The sequence below is a fragment of the Streptopelia decaocto genome (genome assembly GCF_964273445.1).
Source record: "Streptopelia decaocto genome assembly, chromosome: 7".
NCBI lineage: Eukaryota > Metazoa > Chordata > Aves > Columbiformes > Columbidae > Streptopelia > Streptopelia decaocto.
In genome coordinates this window covers 64,894,766-64,909,170 of record NC_138661.1, presented here as the reverse complement: position 1 = coordinate 64,909,170, position 14,405 = coordinate 64,894,766, and the positions used below count along the sequence as shown (strand labels likewise).

At 40.3% G+C, this 14,405-nt stretch overlaps 1 protein-coding gene across 9 annotated transcripts in view; it reads left to right on the top strand.

Moving 5' to 3' along the window:
- The window catches only part of NAV2 (neuron navigator 2), a 210,849-nt gene that overhangs the window by 59,897 nt on the left and 136,547 nt on the right, over positions 1 to 14,405 (top strand). For all 9 annotated transcript variants that reach the window (XM_082058912.1, XM_082058913.1, XM_082058911.1 and 6 more), the window contains exon 4: positions 11,920 to 11,992. In XM_082058912.1, coding sequence (XP_081915038.1) covers positions 11,920 to 11,992 — 73 coding nt within the window. The remainder of the gene's footprint in view (positions 1 to 11,919; positions 11,993 to 14,405) is intronic.

Below are 14,405 nucleotides of genomic sequence, written 5' to 3'. Positions count from 1 at the left end.
GAAAAGAGGCAAAATAAATTAGTAAAATGCCCTAAATGAAAAAAAAAATGAATTGCAGGCTTCAAGGTATTTTATGTATGCAACTTTTTTGACTGATAAGTTTTAATTTGTAAAAGAAAAAGTTGTTTATCTTGCTTGTATATAATATTTCAAACTGCAGAACTAAAATTAGTGTAGTAAAATTAAAAGCCCATAGTACCTGAAGAGTGTGTCTGCTCTGAATATTGGTGAAGCTAAAATTACAGAGAATAAGAAACCAGTTTTTATAACGCATCCTAAGAGTGTTTAAAATTTCTGACCTTTTAAAGAAGGTTATTTCCTTCTGTATTTTGTGAACAAAACTCATTTTGCAGTATAAATTCTGAAGTCTTCTCTTTGCCTTGCAAATTCTCACTGTGGGACATTTGTTCTGTGGGTGAAGCTGTGTTGATGTTTTTCATTTCTGTGGCTGTTCCCAACTGTCCCGACCTCCACGCCTGCAACTTGAGCACGAGCACCCGCGTAGTTAAGGATCTGATGAGAGTTTGCCATCTTAAGGCAGAAACCACGCTGCGTTCTGCTGTTCCGCTTTGGCTTTTTGGGTCTTTCCTTGGAAGTTATCAATCTTGCTCCATAAAATGAAGATGTCCAAAAGATTTATCATTGCTACTTTTAAGTGCTTTGAAGAGGTTGTGCTATTCTTGCTATAGCCACAGCAGCTGTCTGGAGTATAAATAATAGAGGAAATTTTGACAATTACTATAATTTAATGTGTCACAAGTGTATGCCAAGAACTGAATTTCATTCAGGACCGGAGTCTGTAACAAATTCCAGGACATCGTAGCTAAAAGTCACTTTAAGTCATTACTCTCAATGAAGGAGCAGCGTTGTTCTGTTGGATGCATGCTATAGGTTGCTTATATTATAGAAGTCAGATCTGGTTATAACCAGGCACGTAGTGAGGGCACGTGCTGGGTCAGGAATTGTGAAGAGTACTGGAAAATAAGGGTTTGCTCCGTGCCTCCTCCTCTGCTGTTACTCTGGTTGCTCATTCAGTAGGATGTGTCCCCATCTCATGAGGCATCCCCAGCGGCTTTCCTCACGTGAGAAGAACAAGGATTATGCTTATGGCTTGTTGTTATTAACTCTGCATGCTTACAGAGCTCTTTATCATCTTACAGTAAAGATTCTAAGGCAAGAACATAAGTATCTTCATAGAGGTGGTGTTCACAAGGTTGCTTGCGGTCTTTAAGGAGACAACCCTTCTCCAGATCTCCTGCATTCTTGAAAAAAAACAGGTGGTACACATTGAACACTTAAGATTCAGCTGGACAGGGTGCTGGGCCATCTTGTCTAGACTGTGCTTTGGCCAAGAAATATTGGAACAGATGATCCTGTGGTCCCTTCTAACCTGGTTTTCCATAATATAGAGGTTTGGGGTTTTTTGGGTATTTTTGGTTGGGTTTTTTTTTGAGAGATTACATTCTTCACCCTTTGCATTTTAATGCATTCTCCTCTGAATACAGCTTACAACCATTCCTTAGCTTGTGAGAGCTGGTGTTTGTGTCTGGTACTTCTGCTTTGGAGAAGTGGCAGAGGCAAGGCTACCTGGTCAGCTCAGACACTCAACCAGCTCATGTCTAGTCTTATGTTTTCAAATTATTTTTGATTACAGATGTCTGTATCTATATTGTAGCCTCTGTAACGTGAGCATCACAGATGAGTAGATTTGAATTAAAAAAAAAGGCAACATAAATGAAAATCTAACTTGGCTCATTAAATAGAAATACAGCAGAGTTTAGAGGGAAGCCTTCTCCCATCATCTGTCCCCCTGTGGCTCTTATCTCATTTGTAGACTCACGATGCCATGAGCAGAGACTCGTGACCTGAATTGTGGAGAGCCAGATCACGTCCAGCCAGATGTATCAGCACAGCTGGAGCAAATCTGTGTCTCCCAAGCCCATTAAAGGGGGTGTGGAAGCAAGTGTATTTGCTTCCATGTGGCACAGCCCTAGGCCAGTAAAACCCGCCAAACCTGAGCAAACTCAACACAGAGCCAGATCAGGTCTCTTTGAGTTGTTGTTCTCATTGCTACAGTGTTGGAGAGCATCGTACGAATTTACCCAAACCGAGCGTTAGAGGCAGCTTGGGTCTGTCAGGCTCCAAGCCAGCGCTAATAAGCCTTGTCAAATTAAGTTTAGTATTGCGGAACCATTTGGGACCATCCGTGCTTATCAACCTCGTCCCAATGCCAGAAATGACATGACAAGGACCCCCACTGGCTCCATGAAAAATCACTTAGATGAGAACATATTCCCCCTCGTCGTCTTGTCTGGGTTTCTCTGCTGCGAGGCGTATCCTTCTCTTCCTTTCCTCCAGATACGAGTTGGCTGGCTTTTATAAAATCTATTATAGACTCTTCTGTATCTTGTCCTCTGCATAAGACCTGTTTCAGGTTTGGTTGTTGTTTTTTTCCAAACCTCTGTGGTTTTGTACTGTAGAAATTCCCCTAAACAAAAGCCTGTAATTGCGATGATTAGTTCCAGCTGACATGCAGAAAATCCTGTGGTTGATAGAGGATGTCGTATGGAGAAGAGGCTCTGGGACCAAGGAGGTTTGGAGACAGTCATCACAACTGCGTTTAGGCTTTTAGAATGAAGCACAAGAAAATATTGGTATGGTTCTTGAGAACAGGGCAGGGGAGGGTAAAATAAGACTGGTTTCATCTCCTACACACTCCTGAAAATAAAAGACTGAGGTCAATAAACCCGAGTAGGCCTATCTTTGTTATTTATTTATAGAAACACAGGGATCTCTTTCTTTCTTCCAATTTGCCTCTTGTTTTGGGGGTGACATTAGAGCTCAACTTTTGGCATTCTGTAGGGTAATGGACTATATAGGAGGTACTGTCTAGTCTATTCCCTTCTAGGTGGTGAAAAATTATTCTTATTCATGTGGGTACCTTTGCAATAATTACAATAGTTACCTATTGTAAAAGGTTCGTATCACTTATATTTGTAAAATGATAAGCAAACAGAAAATCAAGCGCTTAGGTGAGTTGCTATATGTTGTAATGGCAGTCTGTAGAAAACTTGCTCTGTAGGGGCTGGGCTGTGTTCTGCCTTTGTAAAATACAGTTTTTGAAGGAAGTTTCACAGCGACATTTTAGCAGAGTGTGAGAGCTGAGTACTTTGTTTTGTACATTAATGTATGGTTTTTGCATAGCACTGCAAGGAGGGGAGAGAGGGAGGTTGTTATGTTACCTATTACATGCAAGTGATAAATCGTAACAGATGATAAAATGGTAAAGATTAGATGATTTAAGAAAGCAGCAAAGGACAAGATGTTTGAAAGATCAGACCATTAAAGTGGAGAGCAAGGTGAGGGAAAGGAAAAGATCCATACCAGCTAGACTAGAAGTGACTGAGGAGAGAGCTGAGTAAAGAAAGTTAATTTTATAAATATGAATTTGAAGACAAAGAAGAGAAGAGATAATTGCCAGAGAAGGGATATGTTGGCAGACACAGGCAACACAACTGAAGATGGGACTGGACGAAGGGGTAAAAGAAGTAGCAGCAGTGTGGCTCATAGGAGGGGCAGAGGGGTTTTGCCACCTTAAATGGAAAGATAAGAAATACTTAATGTGGCGGTGGAAAGAAATAAGACATATCTCTCTATATATTTAAGAAAAAAAGTATGAGAAGAGACTGATGAGAAAACAGATTTATTTTTTGTCTGGGAAGCGATAGTCGATGGTGAAGGGAGGAGGATGGGGGAGTCTGTAGGTGGATGAAGCAGACTCTCAGCTTCCCCTGCTAAGCCTGAGGAAGTTGTGGGACACCCAAGGCAAGAATTTGGAGCAACAGGAAGGATTGTAGGCTGACCCAACACCACAGCTCCCTCCTGTAAATAGAGTAGGAAATAACCGTGGTTCTCATGTGGGTTTGCGGTTGGGTTTTATTGTTTTAAAGCGTGATCACTTTGTGTATGTAAGTATCTATGTTATCAAAGAACAAAGAGGAGGTATTTATTTTTTTTATGTGTTGACCAGAAGTTTTTCAAGAATCATCCCTTTCTGATGCAGATATTAAACTGTAGTAGTAAAATAACACTGTTCAGTCTTTCTACTACTGTTTGTCTTGCAAACGTAGATAATCCTATAGTGCAGCCTGGGTCAGAGCCTGAATTTCTTCCCAAGGACTTTGTGAAAATTGAGATGAAGGCCATATCTCCAATATGATGACTTCATTTGCAAGGAAGCCTTACTCCAATGATGGCAATTTGACTATTATTTTAATATTTGACTGATTTCTTGTATTCTGACCATGAGCTGTATGTAACACACAAAGTCAAAGAATCACTTGTATGAAAATTTTCCAGCCTGATAGGGATCTTGGTTTTAAATTGAGCAGCACTGGGATTTTTAATTTAGTTGTTAGAGCCCGGTGGCCACTTCCCTCCTCAGCATAGACCCTTGCCAGCTCCATCCCCTGCTTTATGAATCCTTTTTTTGTTGAAAATCTTCATTTTTATTTGTATGTTGGATGCTATACATATATCTGTGTCATTGTTCTCAAAGAATTGAGATAATAAATGTGAATGCTGCTGTGATATGGCCCATACTTAGAGGGTATAGCTGGCGACACGTTAATTAGTTGGATGTCAGGAAAAAAATGAGGTGAAATGATCTGTATCACCTGAGCAGTTAACTATGTGGGGGTCACATCCGCTAAGTGGGTGAGCGGATGTGTTCTGTGTGACTGCTGTAAAAATAAATACTCTTAGCTATTTGTATTTTTCTCATGGAAAACAATTGTCTTTACTCTTCAAGAGCAGACATCCAGTTTAACCCGCTCCTCGATACACATTGAGCATTTCTATACATCCGGTGTTATCTAAATGTCGCCATAGCTGACCACAATAAATCTGGAAGGCTGTTGCTCCAAACCCTCCGTGTTGGTGGGGCTGCAGTCTGGTTGCTGTGCTGCCCGTTCCCCAGAGCCAAGGAGGACTCTGCTGCTAATTCAGGAGCAGCTCTGCCGGGAGGATCAAAAGCATCACAAGCATTTTTTTCCCTCTGCAAATTCCTGGCGTAGGATCTTGGAAACGTATCCCAGTGGTTAAATATAGTCATATATTCTCAAATAATCCTATTCCGAGGTTGCGCTGAGAAATGTTATAAAGGGCGCTTTTCCATCTTTTGGTAGGACTTCCCCTTGGGAGTTTGTCTCTATTGCCAGTGTATGTTTAGAAATTTAATCTGTTTAACGTTACTATGCTAACAAATGGGTATCTTTTGGCCCGAATCCATGGTATGTTTCCCCCCAGCTGGAGGGGAAGACATTACCCGGAGCCATCCCACCCCAGCCAGTTGCAAATACCAGTTTAGCCCCTTCAACTGCTTGTGGAGGCACTTGGCCAAGTATTGAGTTTAGGAATGCTCAAAGCATTTTCTCCAAGTGTCCTGTGTTTCTGTTGGTCATGTATGAAGCCGTGTTGTCATGTAGACAAGAGTGATTTACTATAGAGGTGATCTGCCAGGATGCTTGTACTTAGATGTCCTTCTTCCTCACTTTATAATGACTATTGCTCCTAGAAAAAAGTCATTTTACTGTCTCTACTTCTTTGCAGAGATCCAGACTGCTGTTTTGCTATTATGCTTACCATTTGTGGTAAGCAGTACAGTGAAACATCATATTTAACAAGACTCTGTTAAATTTCTCTGTCACGTTTGTGATATAAGAATTAAAGCTGTTTGTATGGCAACTTCTTCTAGTGCCCAGGTCTTTGTTTCTTTTTACAGGATAGGTACTACTCAGCTCTTAACTCTTGAGTATCTGAAACAGACCATAGCTTTTACAAAGGATTATACAGCTCAGAGGAATAAATTTTGTGTGTCTTGTCTTAAATCTTTGATTTCCAACCCTTGTTTATACACTGAAACTGTGTGATAATTATTTTATTAGTAATTAGTAATACATATCCAGAAAATTTTATTCTTTGCTTTTTATGTAGGATGATTTTTACATATTTGAACAGTACAGTTGCGCTTGTTGCAAGCAATTATGCAGGAGAATTTCAGTAGGAGATGTTATGCAGGATCCAGGTGCAAGGAAGGAGGGGGCACATGTGTCCCTCCAGCCACCAGAATAAATCAGTTGGGAACAGGTGACACTGTGACCCTTGGGCCCCGAGACATAATTCTGCACGTCAGCCAAGTCGGAGGGTGCGCTGGGCCTGGGAATGGGCTGCGGCCGCACCTCCCGTCCCAAGGGGCTATTTTAGAAACGAACAACTGTCAATATATTGCAAGAGGTCCTTCAAATGACACAGCCATGAGATGACCATTCCCACTTCTTTAATCTGAATAAACAAAACCAGCTCATATGCTGGTTTACTCTCATTCTACCCTCAATAATTACAAATCTCTAATTTACTTGGGTTACTTAAAATCAGTTTTTGATTGTTAGGTTATTTTATTTTTGTAAGCAGTCAGTTAATAGAGTGCAACATTATTAATGCAACACCTTTTTCTGAGGTAAAAGCTGTTTGTGATAAAATGTTCTGTGTAGTTCATTCTAGGTGAGTTTTGTTAAATTCTGGATTCCTGCTGCAAATTCAAGTTAGTGACACACAGAGCTTTCCATACTTGAGCCGTTTCCCTGAAAATAAGACAGGGTCTTATATTAATTTTTGCTCCAAAAGATGCTTGCTTTTTTACATGTATAGCTGCCTGGACACTATTTAAATTTACTTATTTATTAACTGTAACTAGGGCTTTTTTTTGGAGTAGGGCTTTTATTTCGAGCATCCTCAAAAATCCTGAAAAATCATGCTAGGGCTTATTTTCAGGGTAGGTCTTACTTTCAGGGAAACAGGGTAGTATTTGCGAACATACAACAGTGTACAAAAGCCAGCACTTACTGCATTGAGTGGCTTTAGTGTCAGTCCTTCCTTTTAAACATTTATGTTCTTTTAAAAATATTGTTTTATGTAGAATTCAAGGTGGAAATGAGGAATTCCTGGGACTCGCCACCCTCCTCTTTATGTATTTTCTGATCACAGCCACAGCTTCTCCCTGTCTGCTCCTGTCTTCAGTTATACATAAGCAGAGATTTAGTGCCAATAACGTACAATTAGTGTGATATGTGCTAAAATCTAGTCAAGTGTCTATTGAGACCAGCAAAGCGTTTCATCTGTAGCTTAAATTAATGATTCTCCAGAGGCAGGATACTCTGTTGACATTTGTTTTGCAAAGTTGAACTTCTTGTTGCTTAACTAATCGTCATTTAGAACATCTCAAGCTTTCAAATTGCGCACAAATTATCCACTTCAGCTTTTCTAATATACTTACGGCCTGATCCTGAGAAGCTGATCCAGAAACAATATTTCCAGGAATATTTTTCAAATAAATTAGCCTTTTTTTTTTTTTTTCCCCATAGGAAAGTTTCAGTTTTGAATAAATAAAAGTGAATTTCAAAATAAACTAGGAAAATTCATAATACAAGAACACCCTTTGGATGCTTCTTGATGCGATTAGAAATCTTGGCCATCATGAATTGGAGCTTTCTCTGTGGTGCATACTGCCCCCGTTTCTATTTATATTAGTCATGTTGTGAGTGTATATTGAATATCTGTCCCAATATTTCCAGAAGAAGAGCCGAGGCACAGGACAGCCAAGGTTTTACCAGGGTCACAGTGCCCAAATTGTCCTTTTCTTTAAAAACCCCAAATAATGAAATTGTAACAGAGAAGTTCAACTCTTCACATAGTCGTAAGAAGTGTACCTGTAACAATAGATATTTATTTCTATGGCTAGATCTGTTACAACTTGGCTTCAGAATTTGGATGAGCTTTATTTGCCTTTGTTTTACATGTTAGTTCAGTTCTAAGACATCCACTAAGTCCCAACAAAATCCTGAAACTTAATTTCGAGAGACGTTTTAATCCAAATAGTCGGGAGCAGTGCATGAACACTTGGAGCAATGTATTATTTTATTTCAGAGAAGATACATTTTGATTTGGATAACTATAAATGAAGATGTATTTTAAACAAAGTGATAATTGTTTTTATATGTATCCTTCTGGGGAAAATGGCATTTGCAATTTTACCTTGATGTTTCTTATGTATAATTATATTTAGGAAATAGTGTAAATGAGACATTATTTAAGAGGAGAGCCGCTCTCGCTCAAAACTTCAGGCTTTTATGAATTGCCCATGTCATGGCTTAAGATTTTAAGGCTCTTCCTACACTTTGAAGTAATAATACTGAGTGTAAAAGCTTGATCTGAAAATACAGACGAGGAATATATTTTGCCTTAAACAGCTTGTGTTGGGCTCTTCCCTTGTTTCCTCATTGTATGTGAAGTCTGTTGGAATATTGCATAAGAGTTTTGTGAAGCTTTAGAAACTTTCACATGAAATCAATCTTCCTTTTCTCCTTTGAAAACTAATATACTGGCCATAACAGGGAGCCTCAAATTAAATGGAAAGCACTGTTTTCAATACAAGCAGTGATTTTTCTGGATAAGCTCATAAAAACGCCACATCTATCACTGTAGAAGTTGGGAGCAGGGGTCTTGCATCATAACATGAGAAATTTCCTGTGGTTTCTAAGTGAAGGAACCTACAGTAAGTTTAATTTTGATTTTTGTTTGAGAAAAACATGTCTGTCACAAGGGCAACACTAGTTCTCATTTACCTTGTGTATTTGCCTTGGCAGAATAGGATGGACAGCTTTGGCTGTAGAGTTTCCATATTCGAGTCTTTGTCTAATATAGTCGACATTCCACATACATCGGTGCCCACGTATGGGTCTCCTTTTACAGGCTACAAGCTGAGGATTTGTTTTTTCTTCCTTCTTTTTCTGGTGTGTCTTATTCTGCTCATACAGGCCAGGGCATGTTTCCAGATCTTTTTCTTTCTAGCACCGACAAGAACAGAAATGGCAATTGCTGTTATATGACAAGTGCAACAACTTGGGTGTGGTGGCCAGTGTTGGAAATGCATAATTACCGCAAGGTACTTTTGAGGCAAATCTGAGTGAAATACCTGGGAAAGCAATAGCGGAATGAGAATTAAATAAATGTATTTTGATCCACACGTAGGAATTCAGTGTTAAACTTGTGTGTGCTTGAGTTTTGTGGATGTAGACACTGGGAAGGAATGAGGAGCGTGTAGGTCTGGTGGGAATTGAAAACGGTGATGTGCAAGGATGTCATTGACAAAAATACTTAGAAATCAGTAAATATGCACCACCAGCTTTTCATGCTGCTTTTCCAGCAAGAGGCTGATGGTCTTGCTGGTGTAACAAAGCAACAGCTGCTGGTTTGGTTCTTGAAGATGATGTGTGTGCAATAGTCCTTAGCCATGGCACCTTCTGCTCCCATCTTGCTGGGTAGGAGATGCCACCCAGAGGTGCATGTTCAGAGGGAGTTCTCAGGTAGCTGACTGAAACACGCATTTTGCTCCTGTGAATATGACAATGGGAGCTGCGACACTTGATGTGGTGTTTCTGAACAGAAGTGTAATTCTATAGGGCTTTTATTTTTTTGTATAGTCTCCTAATTATAAGAAAGGAGGAGGAGCCTTCGGAGGTGGGCAGCCCCTTGGGTGCAGGCTGTGCCGTCCTCGGTTGACATTTAGGGACATTTCAGAATAAATAACTCTAACATAGGGCGTGGGACTGATGAGGCGCTTTGCTAGTTGAGCATAAGTGAAATGGTTTATGTGCAACAGTTCAAAATTGCAAATTCATTTGATGCTTTTGGCCAGGAAGTGTAACACACAAGGCTCAGTTTTGGACACTCCCAGCAATGTATCTGAGTGAGATAATCGGTGTCTGTCCTTGGTTTTCCTCCTCCTTTTGCACTGCTTTCTGCTATTCAGAGTAGGTGGGAAACAAGAGCATCCAACTGCCATCATTCCTGCTTTGCCTCTGCTGCTTTGAACGTTGCTGGCAAAGCAAACGAGAAATCGGAATTGTCAGCCAAAAAAACAATTGTAGCTCAGAGTGAAGAAGAAAATACTCCCCTTTGGCAAATCCAGTCCTTTCACATCTGCTTAAAGAGTTTAAGTGATACACAGACTCGGCCAGTCTAGGAGAGGACGCGTCTCCTCACAGCTGTGGGAGACTGAAGGTGTTCTTGGAATGATGCAGACTTGTTAAGTGCAGGCAGAAGAAACTGATGGATGCTCTGGTGTGGTGTTTATTCTTGCAAAGATGAACTTTGGCTTTCCAGTTAAGTCCCAAATCCCCTCAATAAAAGGGCCGTGTTGAAAACATGAAAGTGTTCTTGAGCACTGAGGAAGGAAACAAGTGGAGATTGACTGTTGTGTCCTGTTGAACTGTCAATAAATGGACCTTTGAACTGCACCGTGCTACAAGCTTCAGGGTCTGAACATTACAGGAGATCTGTCCTTTGCCATTGGTCTGGGTTTGGAAGTATATAGTATGCTCAAGTCTATATATTTTGATACAGTATACCTCAAAATATAATGTGGTTGATAGAAGTTTTGAGTATATCGGTGTTTATGATTGTTGAAATCACAGTTAGGTAATGCCAATAACTTTTTTTTTTTCCCATGATAGAAGATAGTGTTTGTATTGTTGTATTTATAGACAATAAATGAAATTACCTTGAGAGAAATCCATGGTGGTGGTTTTCTGGCAGCCTCCCTTGTACTTTTTAATTAGTAGGAAAAGGACGGGAAGCGCAGGGCAGGTGCTGGCGGTTCAGCCCCATAACACCACAGGACCTGACAGGGAAGCTGCATCTTCCACATTCCTTTTTGATATCAGGCTCCAAACTTCACAGAAGAAAAGGCAGTGAGGTGATAGCAAGTGTGGGGATTGGCGTATGCCTCCTTTTTGATCTATGAAGTGAAAGCAGTGTTTGCTTGCGATGTTTTGGGAATTAATAAATTAACGTTTGCAAGATGTTCAAACACGGAGACTCACTTACTGATTACCACGAGAAGAGTGAAGGTTACTCAGTGGTATTATCCAAAAGCCTTCACGTGAAACACGTGTTATTTCCCAAAATGTTGTTCCTCGCAGCTTCTCGTGGTGCGTAGGCTTAGGCTTCTGCAGAGAAGCCCTTTGGTCTGGGGGGGCTGGTGTCTCTCTGCACCTTCTGGGTACCATAGCAGAGCTTTGATGGTAGCTTGGTGGGAAAACATTACTGCAAGATCTCTATCGTCATGTCGAGATACGGGGGAAGAAATGCTTAACTTGTCTAAGCTTTCTGGAGTTCTCTCTTAGGCAGGATTTGAGTCCAGTCTGTACAGAGCACTAACAGACCTGATGTGCAGAAGACCCTACCTGCTCAAAATTCATTTTATCCCGTGCAATTTAGTGCCGTTGCGCCATCTCTCAGAAGGGCAGGATTTGCCCCGCGGTGGCGACCGGAGCTGCCTGTCATTTCTGACATGCGGAGGATGTCGCGAGGGAATGTTTTTTGGATTCCAGCTGGGGTTTCCAGTTACGGTTTTTATATTTGACCGCTTTTGTGGCTGGAAACTTTTGCCAGCTGTCAACTTCAGAGCAAGTGGCAATCTGCCTTCTCAAGCAAATGCGGCCTCCGTGTTTATTTTCAGTTTCGTGTTTGTTATACTTGCTGTAGGTTAAGAATCCTGGCGTAACATCCTTGACCCTTTAGCAAGATATGTAGTGATCGCCTTTTGTGGTTCAAGTATTAACTAACTTGCTTCGGGCAAGTGCAAATAACAGAAAGTCCCAACCCACGTAACACTCAATCAATTTAGGACCTTAGTAACTGAGGAGGTTTCATATTATGGTCTCCACATAACGAGCAACGGGACTTTTTATGTGATATAAAGACTGAGTGCAATAAAGGGTGGCGGGAGATGAAAGCAAACAATTATTACAATCCATTTTCTTTTTGTGTCTCTTTTTTTGTTTGTTTGTTCTCGAACAGATTGAAAACATAGATGCATGCCTGAGTTTCTTGGCTGCCAAGGGGATTAACATACAGGGGCTGTCAGCAGAAGGTAAGTCAATCAGTTGTTTAAAATTGATTTTTAAAGGAGCAACCTGGATTACTGCTTATGACTGTAATCAGCACAGGAAGTGTAATGGAAGATTAATACGGATAATTTAAAGTTTTGACAGTCTTTGCTTCTTGTTTCCCCATCCCAGTATGAAAGGTAGGTGAAATACGTATCTAATCTTCACGCAGCTGACTTGTAAAAACAATCGATGAGACCAAATTAGAATTCAGTCAGTTTGTTTCTGTCTGTTAAAAAAACAAATCTGTCATCTAAGTTGTGTAATTGGCACATTGATCAGAGTTACATTTTGCAGATATTTAAAGTGAACTGCTGGCGGCTGTCTGCCTTTGGAGACAGAAATTTATTTCCTCATTCTTCAATGAGGAAGTATCCTGCTTTCTTTTCTTTTTTAAATAATTATATTTTTTAAAGTTCATTTTTGAAATGCACAAACCAATAAAATCCAAGTGTTCTGAAACAAAAGAAAAAAAGACATTTCAACCTCTAATTAATCATTGAAGAGCACCAGAATTTTTCTGAAACCCCAACATGACTCAGCATACTGTATCCTTTTATGCCAGTGCATGATGTATGTCAGGATGTATGGTACCTTTTGGCTTAGAAGATACTTAACTGCTGAGTTATTAAGGAATCAGATTTCTATCGTTCTCAGCACCAACTTTGACTTATCCTTTCATTAAAGTATTCTGGAGTAGCAGTCGGGTTTGGCAGCTGCTGAGGCAAACTTTGAGTTAATTATCTGACATCTTCAGTGCTTCACAGGACAAATAATTGGATGTGTCAAGATGTCAGGTGAGATTTGGTGACTAGGTCTCTTTGCTAACTTAGTTTTGGGGAGGACGTTATATCATCAAATCATACACATACTTCTACTTGTGTGTGAATAACTTAATAGCCTGGATGTTTAAGGCTGCATTTTCTTCCTCTGAAGGAATCCTATAGCTCCAGCAAGGAAGGCAAGAAAGGTTGTGTAGGTGTGGTGGGCTGAGCACTGGAGAGAATAGGAGGAGCAAAAGCGAGGAAAAAACACATGGGTAAAGATAAAGAGAGTTCAATGAGCAAAGGAACGAGGAAGAGATGACCAAAACAAGCGACGCCAAGGCGATCACTCACCACCTCCCACACGTAGAGACACCTCCAGCAGTTTCCTACGAAGCCACCTCAGCTTTTATTCCTGAGCCTGACGTTGTATGGCCTGGAATGTCCCTTCGGTCAGTTGGGGTCACTGTCCTGGCTCTGTCCCCTCCTTGAGGCTGCACAAGTGTTGCTTGTCAATAGCCTCATCAACCCTGATGTCTTATCAACCCCGGTGCGTTATCAGTATTTAGTCACAAACTCAGGCCCCAGCAGCGTACGCTTTATGATCGTGATTTGAAATCTGAGCTGAAACGTACCTTCCCTTTTTGTTGGTAAATGACGTTTAGAAAACGTATCCCAGGTAACCACTGTGGATGAAATTTATGGTGAAACCGTCGTGTACAGAAGTTTTATAGATGTACGTTACATTTTAAAATACTGCAAAGATACAAAAGCGTTCATAACACTAGTAAAGAATTAAAGCTGTCATTAAAAATTACAATTTAAAATTGCATTTTGACAATATGAAACATAGCTTAAAGAATTCCTTGCTGCCCTGGAAACGAAGCCCCATCCTAGTCTATGAGATCTTACAAGCCACTCGAAAATGTGTATTTGAAATGTAATTTCCCTACGCTTGAGGTGGTTTGTAAGTGTGGAAAGCAAAGTAGCAGATATTTAGTACATGTTGTCCCTAACTTGCTGTTACCACAACTAGTAGGAGAAGAGGGGGCTGACGGTTAGCTGTGTTTTTCGGTGATGTATCCTTAAGCTGGGTTAGAACACCAGTAACAAGTATTTTTCTCCAAAGAGAAGCTTTAACGTGGTCAGCCCAAGTGCTGCCTGTGTTAGATGCCTTGATAGCTCAGTTATAATCAGAAGGATTCTCATGTCAAGAAATGAGATTACAAGCTAAAACTTCTGTCAGTGGAAAGTTTATTTACCAGGAAATCGCTAAAAAAAAAATGCAACTGAGTCCCTTGTAAGAGCCAATTTTGACCTTGACGTGCTATATAAATACTGTAAAAATGTAATAAATTTCGTATTATTCACCTGTCTTGATAAAATGCAATATATAAGAAAAATAGCAGCCTGGTTGATGGGAAGACTCATTGTGCAGATTTGCCAGCATGGTGGTGTTCACGGGACAGCAAGATTAATGTTCATTGCTCTCCTGCTAAATCATAAGGCAGCAGGATATAGGTTGTCCCATGACTTTGCTGATTCTGTATTTCTTCTTCTAAACTGTCTAGGAGTTTAACAGTTAAATGATACAGAAGTTAATAAGAAACCAGTGATGCTGCTTGACACACGA